Source organism: Centropristis striata, chromosome 24 (genome assembly GCF_030273125.1).
Source record: "Centropristis striata isolate RG_2023a ecotype Rhode Island chromosome 24, C.striata_1.0, whole genome shotgun sequence".
NCBI classification, from domain to species: domain Eukaryota; kingdom Metazoa; phylum Chordata; class Actinopteri; order Perciformes; family Serranidae; genus Centropristis; species Centropristis striata.
The window spans coordinates 11,441,527-11,461,104 of record NC_081540.1 but is presented as its reverse complement, the minus strand read 5'-3'; the positions used below and the strand labels follow the sequence as shown (position 1 = coordinate 11,461,104).

At 41.0% G+C, this 19,578-nt stretch overlaps 1 protein-coding gene and 1 long non-coding RNA gene across 4 annotated transcripts in view; one reads left to right on the top strand and one right to left on the bottom strand.

Moving 5' to 3' along the window:
• The first annotated feature begins 1,909 nt into the window (after positions 1–1,909).
• Positions 1,910–19,578, top strand: part of si:ch211-246m6.5 (von Willebrand factor D and EGF domain-containing protein) — a 33,138-nt gene continuing 15,469 nt past the window's right edge. The window contains exons 1-16 of the mRNA XM_059327995.1: positions 1,910–2,049; positions 6,778–6,962; positions 7,185–7,413; positions 7,530–7,595; positions 8,407–8,639; positions 10,683–10,772; positions 11,510–11,651; positions 12,127–12,344; positions 13,595–13,668; positions 13,766–14,042; positions 14,245–14,447; positions 15,220–16,130; positions 16,963–17,099; positions 17,186–17,347; positions 17,427–17,531; positions 18,445–18,559. Of these exons, the coding sequence (XP_059183978.1) occupies positions 1,950–2,049; positions 6,778–6,962; positions 7,185–7,413; positions 7,530–7,595; positions 8,407–8,639; positions 10,683–10,772; positions 11,510–11,651; positions 12,127–12,344; positions 13,595–13,668; positions 13,766–14,042; positions 14,245–14,447; positions 15,220–16,130; positions 16,963–17,099; positions 17,186–17,347; positions 17,427–17,531; positions 18,445–18,559 (3,247 nt within the window). The 5' untranslated portion in view covers positions 1,910–1,949. The remainder of the gene's footprint in view (positions 2,050–6,777; positions 6,963–7,184; positions 7,414–7,529; positions 7,596–8,406; positions 8,640–10,682; positions 10,773–11,509; positions 11,652–12,126; positions 12,345–13,594; positions 13,669–13,765; positions 14,043–14,244; positions 14,448–15,219; positions 16,131–16,962; positions 17,100–17,185; positions 17,348–17,426; positions 17,532–18,444; positions 18,560–19,578) is intronic.
• Positions 2,290–19,578, bottom strand: part of LOC131962895 (uncharacterized) — a 31,574-nt gene continuing 14,285 nt past the window's right edge. The window contains exons 9-13 of one of the 3 annotated variants that reach the window (XR_009389973.1): positions 18,414–18,547; positions 11,479–11,657; positions 8,425–8,793; positions 6,402–6,615; positions 2,290–2,379 (exon numbers count right to left, since the gene is read on the bottom strand). This is a non-coding gene — a long non-coding RNA (uncharacterized LOC131962895). The remainder of the gene's footprint in view (positions 2,380–6,401; positions 6,616–8,424; positions 8,794–11,478; positions 11,658–18,413; positions 18,548–19,578) is intronic. The other 2 variants (XR_009389974.1, XR_009389975.1) reach the window with 2 other exon arrangements.

Sequence of the window (19,578 nt, the reverse complement as noted above, 5' to 3'; positions counted from 1 at the left end):
TGGAGATTTTGTTGAAACCTACAGACAGAAAGACGTAGAGGGTTCAAATAATCACCTAAATGTATATTTAACATGTTTTCTTTCCACTTGTCAAAAGAAGACTATGCTATGGAAGCAAAATAGCCCGAAGTCTCAAAAATCATCCAGTTCATGATAATAATGGTTTTAACTTTCACTGTTTTAGTTTTTAAACAATGACTTAACAGAAGGCTGCCAAACCCATTTGATAATTTTATCTGTGATTTACTTTTCTGAAAGAAAATGCCAATATATATAAAAGGGAATTACAATTGTATTGAGCAGGTATAGAGAATATCACAATGACTTTGGCTCAGGATAAATAGAGGAATATCTAGACCACCAGGACACCTCAAACTCTTTACTCTTCTGCTCCAATGGGGAAAGTTAATTGTTTGAAACCCAACGACCAGAGTCTAGTTGGGGAAACTTCCCCTGACTGATGCAGTTTCTTCTAAGGAGTAAAAATGATGCTTTGGTTCAAAGATCTGAGCGTCCGGGACTTTCTCACAGTACTGAAGTGAAGTCTGAATGAAAAGGCGAGCGCAGAACACCTGCTGCTCCTCTCAGGTCCTTTATTTAGTGGAAAGGTATGTCTTTTTGTCTCCGTGGCCTCCAGCACCTGATATTTACTTTACACCGGGGAGGCAGACCCTCTCTGTTTCAGCTCCCCCCTGTAGTGAAATCATCTCAGTCTCAAAGTGTTTTTAGTCACATGAAGAGATAATGAACTGAACTGGCCTTTAGAGGAATTCTCCGACATTTTTTAAATGAAAACCTATAATTTGCTCTAAAAAAGAAACAACATTTTGGGGGAAATTTGAGTACAAGTTTTGTTACTTTGTTGAAGAATGGGTGAGGATGTGTTTATTCTTGATGCATTCATATTGTTTGTGCTGTGTTCAATTTATACTGTATGTGTATTTTTAACACACATAACAGGGGTTATTTGGGTTTATTTCTTATTTCCTGTTGTCAAACTATATTAAATTGCCGTTTACAAGTAGCATGATAAAAGGATCATGAAATTAAACCCCCCAAAAAACTATGAACTATGAAAAAAATTGAATTTTTTTCTCAGCTTTTTAGTCTTTTGATTGTAGCTTTAGTGCACATGTCCTGCACTGTTAATAATTAATTTCATGTGCATCATTTTATCCTCATGTTTCTGTAAATTGGAGCCTGACTGGACGCTCCCTTCCTCCACAGCTGCTGACATGCTGTGAGTATATACAAGTATCATACTGAGTACAAACAGCTGCAGAATACTGCGTGTATATACAACATGTAGTACAGTCTGCTGCACAAATGTCTTCACAGTCCAGAGTCAAAGTTTTTGTTATTTTTACGCCAAATTTATGTGCATTTCTCCACTTTGTGATTAAAGCAATTTCCAGGGAAAATGCAGAAAATAATTCAGAATGAGTCAGACATTTGGCTTCAGATGATGGGCAGTTTGATGTCAACATGTGGCAGCAGCACATGTCTCTCTGATGGTTTTCATCAAGTTTCATTTCGCCAGTTTCACGCAGGGATCAGTGTCTGGTGGATCCCAGCAGCGAGTCCAAACAGCTGAAGTCCAGAGGTGTTTATGAAGCGTGCTGGAGACGCTGCCGAGAGGATTACAGCTTCGATTAAAACTACTGCGATGGATCGTTTATTGATTTACAAGCACGTGATGATGGAGGACCCACCTATAGGAAGATAGGACTCCTAAGTGCCTCCCCCCTCCTCTCTTTTGGTCATCTTGCGCCCTCCGCACGCAGGGAAGCCGCAGTCTCCAGCAAGCGGAGCGCAAATTAAAGCCTCTTTTCGCTCTTTCTCAAACGGGAGCGCGGAGATAAATCGAGTTTGCGCCACTTTCGCATCATTTTAGTCAAACTTTCAATGGGACCTGACGACTGAAGCCAGCCTGCTACATCCTTTCAGCCATGGACTGTTGCGCATTTGCTTCGATGCGCCAAATGTTCCCTGGATATTTACGCATCGCGTTGCTGTGGGTCGTGCAATTAGGAGCGTTCTCCCAACATGGTAGGTAAACTTTTTATGCCTCAAGTTATGATATAAAACAATCCTGAATTCTTCTATATCCCTTTTGATTTCTGAATGGTCCCATCTGCCATGGAGCAGAAAATGTTACCCCCAAAGACACACAACTGCTTTTCATATTCATAAAGGGACATAAAATACATAAAACTGTATAATGCAGCTCAGAGCTTTACATTTCTTATCGTTATTTCTTTTAATAAAATGCATAAAAAGAACATCTTGCCAGTTAAGAGCAGCAGATCCTGCAGAGCTGCAGACTTGGCCTGTGAGGCTGCATTCCTGTCACTCAGCAGGTCCAGAGGTTAGATGGACCTTCAGAGACAGAAGAGATCACAGACAAGAGCAAACCAAGTCATGCAAAGATGGCTGAACAATGCTGAGACACTTCACTAAAAGAATAAAGATTTTTCAGCTAAAATAAAAGGTAAAAGGTGGATATTTGTCAGGTAAAAATGTTCCTCTGAGAGAGAATGTCTACTTTTTAAATCCTCAATTGATGCAGCAGTGATTTATCTGACCACTAGTTGTTGTATCAGAGAAGCTTGTGCAGATTATTTGCTAAATTTCACTTCAAAGACGAGCTACGATGCAGTTCTGAGTGTTTGAAATATGATTCAAAACACTGGATTTGATTACAGTCAGGAATTTATGACAATAAAACTGCATCAAAAACAACAAAAAGAGAAATAAAAGCAGCAGCAGACTGAACACAATCAGAGCAGACCTCATAAACATGCAGCTGTAATTGGAACAAGACTAGGAAACTAAGTTGTGGTGACTCATTACACAACATCACACACTTGTTGCCCCTTTTTCACTGTCTTCTCCCCGAGCAGAAACTTAATGTTTGACTCCAACATGAAGCTGCTGTCTTGGTCCGTCTGACATGCCACCCTGCCTGTCTTCCATCTTGCTCATATCTTTGTCTCCAGGGCGTCCAACAACACATCAAAGCACACAGTCGTAAACTTTAAGGCGGCCCATCGTAAAATGAATCTGTGTGGGTCCTCACAAGGCTTTGCGACAAGAATACCAAGCATTTCTGTGCCAAAACTAACGCAACTCCTCTAACCCGAGCAGAAACTTTATGTCCAGTTGACAACATAAATCAAACATTATTGGTTTAACTTGCTGAAAGACTTCTAAATTACGGAGACTTAAAATGCCATTCATCAGTATTAAAGTCTTGTTGTGCAGCCAAACATTGTTCAAACCCACTGAGATTTTTTTTCTACAGCCTAGTCAATTCACAAAAAATAATAAAATGGCAATAATCTGAAAGTAGTTAGAATAATGGGAGAATAAGTTTGATATTCAAGTTGGACAAGCAGCTACATATAACTGTCAAACACAGGTTTGTGGAGAAATCAGGTCCAACTGTGAATCAAAAATAAACATTTTTTGAATCTCAGTTGTATGTGGCACGAGGAAAAGCTTCCATTCATGTTCAGGTTCGGGCTGGGCGATATATCGAAATAAAAAATATATAGATATATATTTTTAATGAATTAGACCATATTGCATATATCGATATAGTTCAATTTTTCTTTCTTTTATAAATAAATGCTGCCCTTAATAGGGTTTGTCATGTTTAGTTCTTTTGTAATGTTCGTTATTCTTTTCTCATATAAATATATTTATTTCAGAAAAAGATTGGCCTATTTTATTTCATAGGCTATTTTAATTTAAGATTTTTTTTTTTTTTTTAAATAAATGTGTTTTATGGAGCTTTGATTTTTTTTAAAAAAAAGAAAAGGTACTCCTGTTGATATACAGTATTTATGTTTGCTTAAATAAACAGTGTCATATTTGGCTTTGACTTTGACTTAACATTTGCTCTCACTTTGCGATAAAAATATCAGGATATATATCGTATATCGATATTCAGCCTAAATATATCGGGATATGACTTTTGGTCCATATCGCCCAGCCCTAGTTCAGGTCATTTTTTTGGTGCATTTTTTCCCCCTTTTCTTTGTCAATTTGTGAGCAGGATAACAGAAAAACGACTTCTTTTTTAACGAAATTTTGTGAAAGTTTGCAGAAGACTTTCTTGTGTTTGTGTCCTTTGCGCAATTAAACTAATTGATTAAGTTGTAGTTATTTTAGTGCAACTGTTGGGTTTGACTTATGGTTACATGATGTTACAACACCTTTTCATACAACCAGATTCCAAAAAATGAGGCATTCAGCAACCCAACTCTTTTTGAATTGGGGTAGTACACCATGTTACTTTCATCCCTAAACTCAGCAACTCAGTTTTGATGTCTAAACATAACCAAGTAGTTCTGTGTCTCCATGTTAATGGCCACCAGAGCGTCATCACACCTGTCCAAAACAGCGACTGTGTGGTCATTTTTACAGCGTTTTTAGAGCCATAAAACAAGGCGTTAAATGACACGAGTAAAAGCTTGACATGCAATGACATGACATGTGAAATGTCCTTAAAAGTGGCGTGCTGTTTTTACACCTTCCCATAAGATCGCATTGCATCACAGGGAAAAACCCATATTCTCCAAACCCTGCTCTTAAATGTACACAGTCAAGCGTGTTAAGCGTTTTCCGCTTTGATAATTAGTGATAATGAGTCTTATATCATTTAAGCAGATCTCATCCGGACTCTTGACCCTGTCTGTGCCGGTCTGACTGTAGTTTCTTCGTGGTGAGTGACGGGCCCTCTGGGAAATAGACCCGTAGCCTCAGTTGTGTTAACACCACGCTCTCCCAAATTAATCTTTGTTCCTGAGAAACTGGAGAATTCCCTGCAGAGTCGCTGCACATCTGGGCTGCTGAGGGCCTCCCTCCCAGTGGGATCTCCACCCGCCGGGGGCCGCTTCATTAGCTCACCGCCCCCCCACTCCTCTCCAGCTCTGTAAACTCATTAAGCAGCCAATCGGAACAGTTTAGCCAGCAGCAAAAGTCTCACCAATTGTCCTACAGCCTTAAAACCTGGTTGTTTGAACAACCCGTGACCTCAAATCTTGTCAGAGGAGCTTCCAGACGAGGTGTACGCGCAGACAGGCGGTGATGTAAACAAGAGCATTTGCTTTAAGGGGCTGTCAACATGAAGAGCAGCCTGTAAGACCTTGTTTAGGCTTAGGACCGGCGGCAGTAACCTCGCCCTGTCCATTCAAGGCTTTGACGGTCTCAAGACATCCTAAATACCCCGAATGTTTGTTTTCCCTGATGTGACTTTACTCAGCCGCCACAATCAAACTCAAACAGGGGAAAGGGAACAAGTTGAAAGACCAGGCTGCTCTTTTTGTTTAGGTTTGTTAAGAAAAGCCTCCGTTGATGACGGTGACCTATTTTACTTGACAGATGTAGAGCTTGTGAGTGTGGAAAACTACATGTTCTGCTCAGATAATTCCCTCAGTTGTTTCAGCCTGCGGTTGCAAGCGGAGGCCAGTCATGCGCCATTGGCTTTATCGTCCTTTCCTGGGGCGAGTTTAGAGAGGCGAGAGGCTCACAGGAATGTCTGTTGTTTTTAGCAATTTAGATAACCTCTGGGGGTGAAATGATCCTTCCTGCTCACCTCCTCAACGCCAACTGACAGTTAGAGAGCAAATCATGTATGTCATTCGATCACCTTTTCCATGCTACCACTTCTCACCATTTCATTTCAAGTTCCTCAGGAACAAATATGCCAATTTGGTGGACATCACCCAACACTAAGGTATATAAACAGTCAAGGAACTTAAAATGTTGATTGTTGAAATATGTTTTAATAAGATCAGTTTGGTTGCACCAACCAGAAATAGCATAAAGACAAAAAAAATGTAATTGTTCAATTTACTGTGATTAATCTCCTTTTTTTGTGTCTTAAGATCATAGTTTATAATAATGGATATTTCTTTTAAGGGGAGACTCATGGGTAACCATAGAACCCATTTTCATTCAGATATCTTAAGGTCAGAGGTCAAGGGACCCCTTTTCCTAACTTTGGAGCTTTATTTGGCTTATTTTTATTTTCTGGTAGGATAACACAACATGGTTGGTGCCAATAGATTATTTAGGTCTTCTAGTTTGATATGATACAAATATCCAAGACTTTTACTTTGCATTAATTGCAGCAAAATGTAACACATTGATTTCTACAAGACTTTTACTTTACGTTTCCTTTGAGTGCAAACTTTTATTTTTCTTAATAAATTAGACTTAGCAGGTTTGAGCTGACAAAATGCAATAAACAAGATGTTTTTTGTTTTCAAGGTCTCCATTATTAAAGGTGAGAGAAAAATGCTTTTCAGTGGACATTAATTAAGATTGTTTTTCCAGCTTCTATTCCCAATGCCAAAAACTGTCCAGACTCAAGCTTAAATGAAACCTTTTACCTCCAGTGTCCTGTGAGAGAGATCATTTCTCAGTCAAGTCAAGGACATTCAGGTTTTTGTGCGGTTTCCCACGACGACATGAGCTGCTTTTGTTTCGTCTATCATTATCACGTCTGTCCTCGCTGACCCGTCCTGCTCACAACCAAACAGCAGGACTGGGTCACAGATAAAGAGATTCTTCAGTTTTCATTTCCTCTTGAGTAATTTGGCAGATCTGTAACGCAAAAAAGACAAAGAATGTTCCGATTTTTAGGTTGGAAAACACTTTATAAGCCAAGGAGAGAATCCAAAAAGTTTTTTAGCCAACTTAAACACATGTAACATCTGCTAAATGAGTGTGTCATTTCCACCATCCCTGTTGTCTTTAACATCTCAGCTCCAGAGTGTTATCCTGGAGGTCACCGGACTTTGCGTAACCCCTATCGCAGCGTCGACTTCGACTCCACAGAGATCCAGAACACGGCCATCCAGGACCTGATCTGTGACCACTCACTGTCCCCGGGCTGGTACAGGTTCAGGATCAACAACAAGCCGGCGGAGATGCCGACCACCTGCGTTGAGGTGAGACACCTTAACAGCAGGTTGTGTTCACATCCTTGCACGACCTCCTGTGTCTTTACTCCTACGACTTGTCAAAATCAGCAGATAAAATGTCAAACATCCTCCGTCTGCGCAAACATCTAGCATCCAGTGGGTTTAATAAGCACCTTCAGCCCAGGTGGAGGGTATAATAACCCTCCTGGCTGCAGGTAATGACTGTTTCTGCTGATGCCTCCTCTGCAGATGAACCGTTGTGGTACACAGGCTCCGGTGTGGCTGTCGCTGAAGGATGCTTCCCTGCCGCGGCCCGGGGAGATCCGCCAGCTCTCCGCCTGCGCCACCTGGCAGTTCTTCCACGGCAGCACCAAGGACTGCTGCCTCTTCCGCATCCCCATCACGGTGCGCAACTGCGGCGAGTTCCTGCTCTACCACCTGCAGCCCACGCAGGGCTGCATGGGATACTGCGCTAAAGGTGAACATGCAGGTCGAGTCATCCCCCCTGCACAATCTTTGCTGACTTTACAAATGATAACTAATAGCGGACAATATTTATGCACAATAATAATGAGAAGAAATCTCTTGTTTCAGTTTCTCCAGATTTGGGATCCAGACTCTGCCCCCCAGGGGAGGTAGAAGTCAACGGTCGATGCAAAGGTGAGACATTTTGAGAATGTTGGCCCACCATCCTGCCAGCGGGTTTGAAAAGTATGTTTTCTTTCAAAGATAGATAAAAGAAACTGTAAAAAATGCAAAAACATCAGAATTTGAACTATCAGACAGCACTTGAACCGGATATGAAAGTTTCCATTTGAAATTAAGCTTAAAATTGTGATATTTCTGTCAAAATCACTTTATTCTACAGGTCTCATTTAAAAAGTTGCCAAAAATAACTAGATCGTTAAAAAAAACCTTAAAATTCTGCACTGATTGAATCCACTGAGGCGAACGGTCATGTGACAAATATTCACTGAAATCAGACAGAACTGCAGGCTGTTTACACAGACCAGAGATGAGAGGACAGGTTGTAAGTAGAGGTTGTTAAAATGTAAACAGTCCAATATGTATAGCATGTGGAAACCATTTTTCCCCCCCAATATTCATGACACTTGTGGGCACTTGGAAAAGTGTTGTATATATAAATTCGACTTTACTCCAATCTAAAAAAGAAAATTCAGAGAAATTCAACTTGCTGTTTCCTTAATGAATTATGTCATTATACCAGTGACACATTTTTGAGTTCTAGCCATGATGTGCTGATTCCATAGAGCTACAGGACTTATATACTGCAGTGAAATACAAGGCCACAGTGAGTAAAATGTAAAAAGAGCAAAAAACGGCCGGAAACGGCTCGAGGTTCAGAAGGTTCAACCACCAAACTAACTTTTATAAATCTATTTAAACTAACTATGTATCGTGTTTATGGTTGTTTAAGATCAGCGTTTTCCTCCTTTGTATGCGTTTTCAGCTGCCGTGCCGTCCCTACCATCCCGGCCGGTGATCACCCCGGAGCTCATCGGCAACAGCGTCCACCTGAGGTGCTCCTTCGTCCCGCCGCCGTGGAGTCAGCCGCTGGGCTTCCAGGTGGTTTGGGCCAGACACATCGGCCACAGCATGAAGGCTGAGATCAGACAAGAATCCACTCTGAAGCCCTTCTCTCTGGTAGAGATGGATGGCGTTCACTTCAGGCTCGGAGAAACGGTAATTCCTGCCAGACGGTGCTGAAAGTTTTGGGGAGCACATGTGGCGAGTTTGACCCCTCGAGTGGGCAAAGTAAGCCATGGATCATGCTGACCTCTTTACGGCTGGGTTCAGCCTTACAAAGAGAAGGCGGAGAGGCAGCGTGTGTCATATTCTGTTAAGAGAAGGCAAGAGAAGGGTGGGGGAGTTAAATCAGTTGCAGGTTGGGAAAGCCTCACTCCACATGCTTCCCATTTAAAACACTCTTTAAATCCTTGCAGTAAATTCTAGGAAAGTTATTTATACATGGACAGATGCACATATACGTGATGAAAATGATTCTTTACATTGTTTTCTCATCAACATCTGGAAAGTTGAGCAAGATGTTCATGGGTCTTTAATTTGTTTTGGGGTGTTAGTGTATAATGTTAACATGTCCAGTTGAGTTTCAGTGTCCTACTTGAAATCAGCTTCTAACAGGAAGTTTGAAGATTTGGGAGTTGTGCACGTTTGCCGTTCTGCAAGCCTCTGGGATCTACAGTGAATCTCCCATGGATCAAATAACAGAAGTGGATGTTGCCTTCATGACATTTCCATCTAGACATTGTGATTTTTATGGAGCTAGAAGTGACTATATTTAGATGAGAGGGGGGCGCTCAGTTAGCAAGGTGCAAAAAATAGAGTTTTTTAATGAACTGAAAACAAACTGTGAAAGTCCGAAGACAAATCTGCAGAGAACACCTAAACCAGACAACACTTTATAGCAAATTGTCAATACCATAAAGGATTGTCGTTATTGTTTACTGTAAATTTAAACCCTAACCCTGTATTGAAGAAGACTTGAAACTAGCGATTGATAGGGATTGATAAAGATTGATAAAGTCATTAGAAAAATGTACAATTAGGTTATAAATCAAATGAGAAGTAGGGTCATTTTCTCAAAGACTTGAGTGGAGTCGCCCCCTGCTGACCATTAGAAAGAATCGAGTGTAAGGCACTTTCACATTAGCTTTACGTTTGACATCTGGGGGTTTCTTTAAAGAAGTGGTTTTCTAGAGTGAGAAACAGGAAAGCACTCATCGCAAACTCTAAGTTAAGTAAAGCAAGTGCAGAGCAGATTCATAGTGGCAGGAAAATAACAGGCTGGTTTGTTGTATTTGTCTTACCACAATGTTTGAATACAGACTTTTATTCCTCCACAGCTGCCAAGTGTATGTGCATGTTAGTGGGCAGATGGATATCAGCTGTATTCCTTTACCAGAAGACATCAAGTGATACAAAACATTTGATCAGCCAAGTTCAAATAAACTGCAAAGACAAGGAGTCTTTGCAGTTTATTTGAACTTGGCTCTGTGCATCAGCATCAGTTCTTGCTGCAGTTGGCCAATTAATATAAAAGGTTTTGTGCAGGTGACCCAGAAGCAAAAGATTTGAAGACGTTTGTCCTTGTCATCCTAAATTGTTGTGGGGAAACAAGTAAAAATTCTGAAAGCTGGTTAAGATCAAAATAGTTTACTTGAAAGTAAACTTAAAACATTGATTTATTTTCTACATTAGGAGTAAGAATCATTTTAATCAAACGCCTCAGAAGCCAGAGGCTGCTGACGGCTCTCATTTCCTGGAGAAATTATCTCTTGCCAGGAAACATTACGTTATTAGATTTTCAACGTGATGCTATTTGAAAGTGAGGTGATGTCACTCCCCCTACAGCTGCGGACCATTGTCCATATTTGGACACCAGGGTTGTATTAGTTGTGTCTGGAACGTGTTGCGGAGGGCTGGGCTCGCTCACAGAGCCTTTCTTTAACACGTGTTGATGTAGCAGCTGAGTTGGGTCAAAGGTCATCTTCATTTTTTTAAACCATTAGAGTGAGTTCAATGTTAGTGCTCTTAGATTGGTGCTTCACAGGACTGCTACATGCGTTGATACATTTTTAGTTGATGATATTTGATATTTGAATGTTTGTTTGAGACTCTTTTATACCTTCATAAGGATGTTAAGGAACTTTTCATACATTATGGTATTTTTTGGATTAAGTTATGTCAGTGATGTTTTCCTTGCAGTTTTCCTGCAGTGTGTCAACTTTCAGAGCAAACTCCAGCCACAGCAGGTCAAATCCGAAAGAAAGTGAAGGTTTCTATGCTGGACTGAAGGTAAACATTTGTCTTTTTTTTTTTAACTCCAATCTACACCAACAGAAGCCATTCTGTTGTGCAGTATGGAGGACAGAAGCTGCCAAAGTAAAAACAAATGATTTGATAAATAAATCAAATATATAATAATTCTAAAAATTTAAATAAATGCATTTATTGATTAAATGTGATATATTAATATTTTTTATTTATTGGCCTTTGTATTAAATCCTCTGTTTACTTATTTCTATTTATTGTATTTATGTTTAAATGTATTTATTCACTTTTGTATTCATTTTATGGAGGTCAAATTTATTTTTTAAAGTATTTACATTCTTCAAATTATTTCCCCTAAATGTATTTATTTTTGTATTCATTTCTTTATCCATTTTTTCTTTATTATGCAAAGAGGTGTATGTGATTCAAAGGGTCTACTTTCACCTATTGGTAACAAATCGAAAAATACATTTCATAAATAAAAATAATGCAAAAATAAATTTAGAAATAAAAATAAACTGAAAGGGAAAATATAAATGGAAAGTAAATAAATTGGCGAATTATTACAATTATAAATGAAGTTACAAGTTTCAGTGCATGTCCTGACATTTATATTTAATGTCATGTTTGGCACATTTCACATACGTTTTTTAAGCAAGTAATTAACTTATTTTTGTATTGTCAGCTTCCGTCCTCCATAATACACAAACTCATACACAGTCAAACTCACCACTGGTTCTCTATACTCTCTCTCTTTTCAGTTTTCTGCAGACTCGCTCCTCATAGCAGAGAACAGTAAAGAGCACGAGGTGACGGTCCACAGCACGGTGCCCATCCCCTGCTACGGCCTGGACCACGGCCATCAGTGTGGAGTTCCTCTGGCTGTGAGCGTCCACGACCCAGGTCAGACTTGGAAACAGGAATACAGTAGATGGTGTTTAAATAACCTGCAATTTAACCACCGTGTTGAGTTGTTTAGAGACAGGGATGGAACAGAATGGGATGAGCCTGCAGCAACCACCACAGCTGACCAAACATAGCATTCTTTTAGCCTTAATACCCCTTTAATGGAACCATTATTTTAAAATTTGCATCAAAAAAACACACAATTGAGACCCTGACTTCCTTTTTGTGGATAAAGGATCATTTTTTTGGCTAAAAGATGCAAACATAATCTCATAAGTTATATTCGAGAAGACTCCAGTGGGTTCAACAAATGCAGAAAGCTCTTCTCTTGAGCTTGTTCTTCTTCTGTTTTGCTCTGACTTGCCTTGTACATCATCACATCAAAGCCAGCTCAGGAAGACATTATTACAGTTCTGCAGGCAGCTGTGTGCTGTCCATTCACACCAACTCTCTGCTGTGTTGACATTCACAGACAGTCTCGGACACGAGGCCCCAAATGTGGTGCTGTCCGCCTGCCAGGTGGAGCTCCAGCCCAACGCCTGCAGCGACGGCAGCTGTGGCCGGGCAACCTTCTTCGTCACCGCTGTCACCGATTTCACACGAGATGGGAATCGGCCAAGTCTGATTGGGGTTTTTCCCGGACCCAGCGCCCCACGCCTCTGGAGAAGCTATGTACCAACCTCTCTGAAAGTGAGTTGAATTGAATCGTCTGCATGGAGCGATTATTTAATTAGATCAGATTTATTATGAAAGTTTGATTCAAAGTCGTCAATATATCTTTAGGACAGTGTAGTCTCAGCAAAGGTTCCAGGGATTTGATCTGGAGACATGCAAATTGTAGCAAAAGCTGTTAAGTGGTCCTTGGGGGGGTTCAAGGGATCCTTGAGGGTTAAAGGAAAAGTTCTGGTAATTCTTGATGGTGTTTTAGGAACATTTTAAGGGATTTTCATTGGTCATTAAGGGATCCTTGAACAGGTCTTAGTGGACCATGAGGAGGATCAATGGGTACTATAGGACAGCGGTTTTCAAAGTCTGAGACTGTGAGCCTCCCCTTGATGAAACTCGTCCAAGTACAGACTACTACTACTACTGCATAAAAAGCATAATACGTTTCTGACTTTAAAAAAACAGGAAAATATTCCCCAATATTCTGAATCTATGAGCTATTTCTTTCACCAAATAATGTCATCTTGTTAATGTAATAATTGATGTAATACTGTTTAAAGGCCCACCTCCAAAATCTCTGCTCGAAGAGGTTTCGTACATCTTTGAGAGGTTTCCAGAGGTCTTCTATGAGGACCGTGAAAATCTTGGAGGTTTTAGAAAAAACTGGAGCCAACTATAAGCTCAGTGTTTGTTGCATAGACTCTTAGGGAACTTTGTTAGGTTTGGAGAAGCTTCAGGGTTTCTTGAGTAGCTACTATAAATCCTTCAGGTCCATTGAGTGGATATAAGTGGTCTCTGCAGAGCCTGGGGTAATTATGGATGTTACAATAGTAATTTGGTCCCATAGATTGTTGATAATTAAGTCCTGACTTTGGAACCTTTTGATTCTTGGAGGGAATAAAGTAACAGCAGTGTGATTTAAATATCTGGAAATTACTTTAATTAGATCTAATGAAAGGCCTCTCCGTCATACTGTTTACATATACACTATGAATGAAATTGGAGGGGATGGTGGGGGTTTAGAGGCAAAAGTGTGCCTGTTTGATGGGTTGACATCATGTTTAAAGAGCTGCTCTACATAGTCATTAGCTGCGTCCTCACAAGCTGTTACTTTATGTAAGACATGATGTCAGCCCTGCAGACATTGTGTCTGTGAGGGCCTGCAGCAGAGGAGTTCTTCCATCTGTGTTTGGTGAAAAACATCAAAGCCCAAGGTGACGGGGTTAAAGGGTGGAGCCCCCAATCATCTTTGTTCTCCTGACCCTTGCCTCCAGGTCACGGTCCAGGACGTTCCTACTTCGATGTGCTACTCTCTGACTGACCCACATGTCATTACTCTGGACGGCAGGTAATTTACCTCTTAATTGGTTGTCAGCAGGCATAAAATGGTGTTTTACTCTAATTTGGCAGCAGATCAACCCAGATACTGACATATCTGTGTGCAGGCGTTATGAAAACCACCAGACCGGCACCTTTGTCCTCTACCGGAGCCTGGTCAGGGAGTTTGAGGTCCACTCTCGCCAGTGGGACTGTGGCAGCCGCCATTACGCCGTCGCCTGCAACTGTGGCGTCGTGGCACGAGAGGGCAACGATGTCGCCATTTTTGACATGTGCAGTGGTCAGCCGCAGGAAAGCAGGCCACAGCTAACCCTGAAGACCCTCGGGGACAGGGAGGGCAGTCGAGTCAGGGTGCTGGAGTCCCACCAGGGGAAGAAGGTCACCGTAGGTATCCGAACATTTTGAGACTGGTGGAAATTTGTTTGGAAACGTATTACGTGTTATTTTGCTTCCCAGGAAACATTATTGGCTACTTAGACACTTAGATCCACCATATAAAACTGATGTGCAGGTCTTCCAGGTTGTTAATGTTTACTTTTGAGGAGATTATGTTAATGAGCTGCTGGATGTGACTCTCCTCTCGTAGTTGATCTTTCCCTCCGGGGCCTTTGTTAGGGCCGATGTTGGCGATTGGGGGATGAGCCTGTCTGTGCGAGCGCCCAGCGTTGACTACAGCAACACACAAGGCCTCTGCGGCACATTCGACCGCAATGGCAACAATGACTTCCACGCCTCCGATGGTGGCTTCTATGGCCCTGATGACCTGCCTCGCTTCATAGAGGACTGGAGGTCAGTTCAGGACAACAACAACAAAAACTTGCAAGGCCCTTTAGTTTCAAAAATGTGTTACTTTTACTTTAACCTTCTGAATCCCACCAAAATGTGTGTTGTTTTTTTGAAAGATCGCCAAAAGTACACTGTTTGTAACTTAGAAAGAAAATGTGACAACAGGCATAATTAGGTCTTCATAAACCAAACTTCCCGACAGTTCTTGAATGGAGTTTTGGGATCATTTTGTTAAAATCACTTTATTCTACATTTCTCAATTGAAACATAGCTAAAAATAAACCATTTGGAAAAACTAGATCCTGTTAAAAACATTACAGTCTGTGCTCCTCTCCATGATTGAGGGGTTGTAAGGAGACTTTGTAAAAATGCAAATAGTTCAATATGTATAACATGTGGAGACCCACTTTTTTTTTTCCAATGTTCAGGACACTTTTTTGGATATATAAATTCCTTTTCATTCCAATTCTAAAAAAAATATCAGTTCAAAAAGATTCATCTTGCATTTTTTTCTTTTTTTAATGGTGTATGTCATTATAACTGTTATTCTGCACAAAAGACATTTTCTATTTGTTCACACTTCTGGCCATGATTGTGCTGATTCCAGAGAGCTGCAGGAATCATATTGCAGTGAAACACAAGGCCACACTGAGTAATAATGTATGTAAAACACCTTGAAACAGCTTGTTGGGGTTCAGAGGGTTAACTTTGGCTTTGTTTGGACCTGATTTGTCTGAAATCTGTTTCAGTTGTTTTCCTGTCTTTTGTATGCTAGGATAGCTCCCGGTGAGAGTTTATTCGACAGAACTCCTCCTGGGACGGAGCAGGAGGTCAGCAGGCCGTTCTGCCAGTGCCAGAAAGGATATAGTAGCTCTCATCACACTAACAGAGAGATGAGGAACTTGTATAATCCTTCCGCTCACTCAGACTGCATAGCATACGATAATGTGGATTACACATCTGTGTTCCCCTCAATGGATACAACGGTGGAATACATCAAGAGCCCGGAGAGAGAGGAGAGCATCCTGGATATGTCTGCATTTAACAGTCATCCTCTGGAGAGGAGGCACCTGCAGTTTCACGCCGAGAACAATCGAAACAGTGACGGCGGTCTTGAGTTGGACAGAGAGTTCAGGGAGGATCTTCTGCTTTCCGTTGACAGGCCGAAGAGACAGGCGTTATTTGAATTCAAGCCCGTCTTTGCTGCTCAGAGCCTCAGCCAGGCCGACCTGGAGAACTTTGCCTACTTCTTCCCGGAGGACCACTTGGCAGAAGCCCGACCGGAGGTGCAACCTCAGTGGCCCACCCCGAGCGGCCTGACCTCAGCTAAAGCTCTGGAGGTGTGCCAGATGGCTTTGGCCAACTCCACCGTTGGAGCAGTGTGCCGGGGGCTGCTGGGACGCCGCCTGGACGAGGCGGTGGACCTCTGCATCCTGGACCTGCAGCTGAAAGACGACCTGGGCTGGGAGGAGGCGCTGCTGCCGTACCTGGAGAATGAGTGTGAGAGGAGGCTGTTGGAGAACCGGACCCAGAGAGCCTTGGAGGTGGCTGGTGCACCGGGAGCGCCCAGAGAGGTGGTGACAGCGCTGCGCTGCCCCAACTTCTGCAATGGAAACGGGGAATGTACAGAGTGGGGCTGCCAGTGCTATCCCAGCCACAGCTTCTACGACTGCAGCCTGGCCATCAGTGAGTACCTGGAGACTGTTTTTTACTCTCTTGTTCTCCTGTTTTTGTCCTTAATGGGTTTAGCAGCACAATTATTATGTTTAACACTGCCCTAACACAGTGTACTACTGTACAGTATGTAAACTACAATACTAGATCTACATTGATCATTATGTCAGGATGATCAACTAGTTATTTATGTCAAAAAGCATACCATTATTTTTGGCAGAAAAAAAATGGAAAATCAGATTATGAGAATCTCTATTTTATAGTATGAAATAACTAATATTATGTAATTTACTTTATTGAACAGCAAATTCAAGAGCTACTATATACTATTATCCATCTATTTATTTATTCATTGTGTTTAACTGTTTAAGTCTGGCTTTATTTATTTGTATATCTGTGTTATTATTTTTACTATATTAACTTTTTTAATTGTGGTCTATAAATGGGTTTATAATTATTATAATAATAATAATCATATTATAGGTATTTATCTATCTTTATTTAATTGTTATATTTAATTATCTTTTTATATGATTTTCATATATTTCTATATTTATTTTACTATATTTTATTTTTATTTGGTTGGTTGGTTGGTTGGTTGGTTGGTTGGTTGGATTGGTTGGATTGGTTTGTTTAATTGGTTGGTTGGTTAATTTGTTAGTTGGTTTAATTGGTTGGTTGGTTGGTTGGTTTGTTTAATTGGCTGGTTTAATTGGTTTGTTAATTGATTAATTGTTAATTGGTTGGTTGGTTTAATTGGTTTGTTTAATTGGTTGGTTGGTTGGTTGGTTGGTTGGTTGGTTTAATTGGTTTGTTTTGATTGGTTGGTTTTCTTTTTTAACAGGCCAGCCAGTAGAGCTCACAGATTTGGAGAACGGCGGACTGTGTGACATCCGAGCCTTTAACTGTCGCAACATCCGAGTCTTCGGCCTCGGCTTCATCGACTCTCCGGACCTCAGCTGCCATGCCACCAGACTGAAGGTGAGGAAGGGCACGATCAAAGGTCAGGTTAGGAGCCGACAAGATGAACATATTTTACTATGAATATTGTTGATCTACCTTCGCAGTACATGAACGGAGTTTGGGTTCCTGGGGAGAAACAGAGAACAAAAGCCACGTTCCTCAGCTCCAAGGCTTTAGACTGTGTTGTTCCATCTCTGAGCAACACGGCCGTCAATACTGAAGACTTCATGATGGACGACAAACCATACGCACGCTGGGAGATTAAGGTAATGTGTCTAATCTTTTCTTGTTTTGTCTGCTCATGGCAGTTTTTCCCAGGCTCAGCTCTTCTGTCTCGTGTCCCAGGTCACCAACGATGGCTCCCAGTACAGCCAGGCCAGGGTGCTGACTATCTATGACGGTGTTTGCCAGGTCTGTGAGGCGTCCCGCTCAGGACTCTGTAAGTTAAAGGTAACTCGCATACAAAAAAAAAGTGTTTTTCTCTTATTTGTAATGAAATAAAAATATTTTTTCTCATGCATGAGGGCAGTGCTTTCAACGACAAAACAAAAGATATAAATACCTGCAAAGTGACACAAAACATGAATGTTGATAAAACATTAACAAGACAGTGTAATAATTAATAATAAAATAACAGTCATATGTTTAAATTAGTTAAAAGGCAAACCAACATTAAACCATTGATGAGTCAGACCTTTCACCAACATCTTTTTAAGTAGCGAAGTCGGCATTCACATTACAGCAACAGGTGACTTGTTAAAACTTGGACTCTCGGGTGTTTGTTTATTTGTGCAAGCGAAACAGATTTAGGAGACAGATGTGATTCAGTGAGTGTTTAGTGAAAAAGTGTGCTGGAGCATTTTATGAGCTCTGTTAGCGTTGCAGAATCTACTGTGAACAACTTGTATCTGACTGAATGACTAAACCAGAGACAGCCTGATCCTCCAAACATGCAGCAGCTGTCTTTTTTAAAACCCAACAAAGGTACAGAGGGGGTCCTGTTGTTACTGGAAGTGCTTTTTATGGGACTGGAGACAGGACAACATGTAACCTTACAAACAACCTGGAGTGAACACATGCCTTTGCAGACAGACACCAGGAGATTTAAATGTGCTTGCCAAAATGAAACTAAATTGAATTAACTTAAGTAGAGATGGAGCAGATGATGTGAATCTACTGCTGATTTCCTGTTATGTACCTGGCATCTGAAGAGAAAGCCACAAAAGGAAAACAAACAGCTTGAAAACATATGTTTCTTAATGCTGCAATTTGTGGAAGCTGCCACAACAATTCAGCATTTTAAAACATTAAAATATGAGAACAGACACCAACCTTTTCTTTCCACTCTGTGTCTGGGGGCCAGGAGAGGACGTGTAACATCGACGGGATGTGTTTCGCAGAGGGAGACTCCAGCCCCAGCAGCCCCTGCCTCCTCTGTAACCCGGACACCTCCAAATTCACCTGGTCTGTGAATCAAGGTACAAACGCTTTATTGTGCAACTCATCCAAGGAAAAGAGAAACAGCTCCCAAATCTCCCTGGACATGTTCAACATTTCGACACAATTAGGAGAGGCAGGCAGGAGTAAAAGAATTTTAGTAACCTTAAAGTCCCAGCAAAAACCAATACCACTTTAAATGTATGCTGCATTTACATTTACAATATGTTCACAGCTTTACCTTGCTGTCAGACAGCCCTTCACGACGGGAAACTGAAGCCTTCCATCCATCTATTCATGTTGTCTTCAAAGCCACCAGACTCCATTGACAAAAACAATAATTTTACCTTGCAGAACAAGGTGGATAAAATACATTTCAGTGCTGCCCCATCTCAGGGCCATAGTCAGGTCTCTGTCAGTCTGTTTTCATGACCACTTTTTTTTTTTTTTTTAAGTCTTGCTCTTGTTGTGGCCTTGTAAGGCACTCTGAATTTTCTTAGTCTCAGGCTCGGCTTTATCAGTGATACAGTATGTTGTCTGATTGGCTCAGTCTACATCAGAGAATATAGATCAGTCCTTTTTATAGATTGCTCTAAAGATTGTGTCATTATTGCCTATTCAGACTTGATTTACTCTGGACTCAGTTTTTACTTGGCCTCAACTGCTTTTGGACTTAGTCTTGACTCAAAATAAGCTGGACCAGGTCTTGGACTTAATTAAGTTGGTCTTGACTACAGCCCTGCCCCAAACACAGCAGTGCCGCTACTCTCTCTGTTTCTACAGTATTTAATACGTCAAAACTCACTCGTTATACAACCCAATCTCAAAAGTCTAAAATATCCCTTTAAAAATTAGTATTTGACAAATTGAAGGAAAATTAATTTTGCCATTGGAAGGTAGCCACCATGGTTAGCAACTGGGCCTAACTACCTTACTGCTATCTCACAGGAAGTTACGCCATAATCATTTCTACAGCACTGCCTCCAATAATAAAGGTGGATATGGACACAAATATGTGTAAAAGTGTGTCGTTTACCACCATATTTGTTTCAGTGAGTAT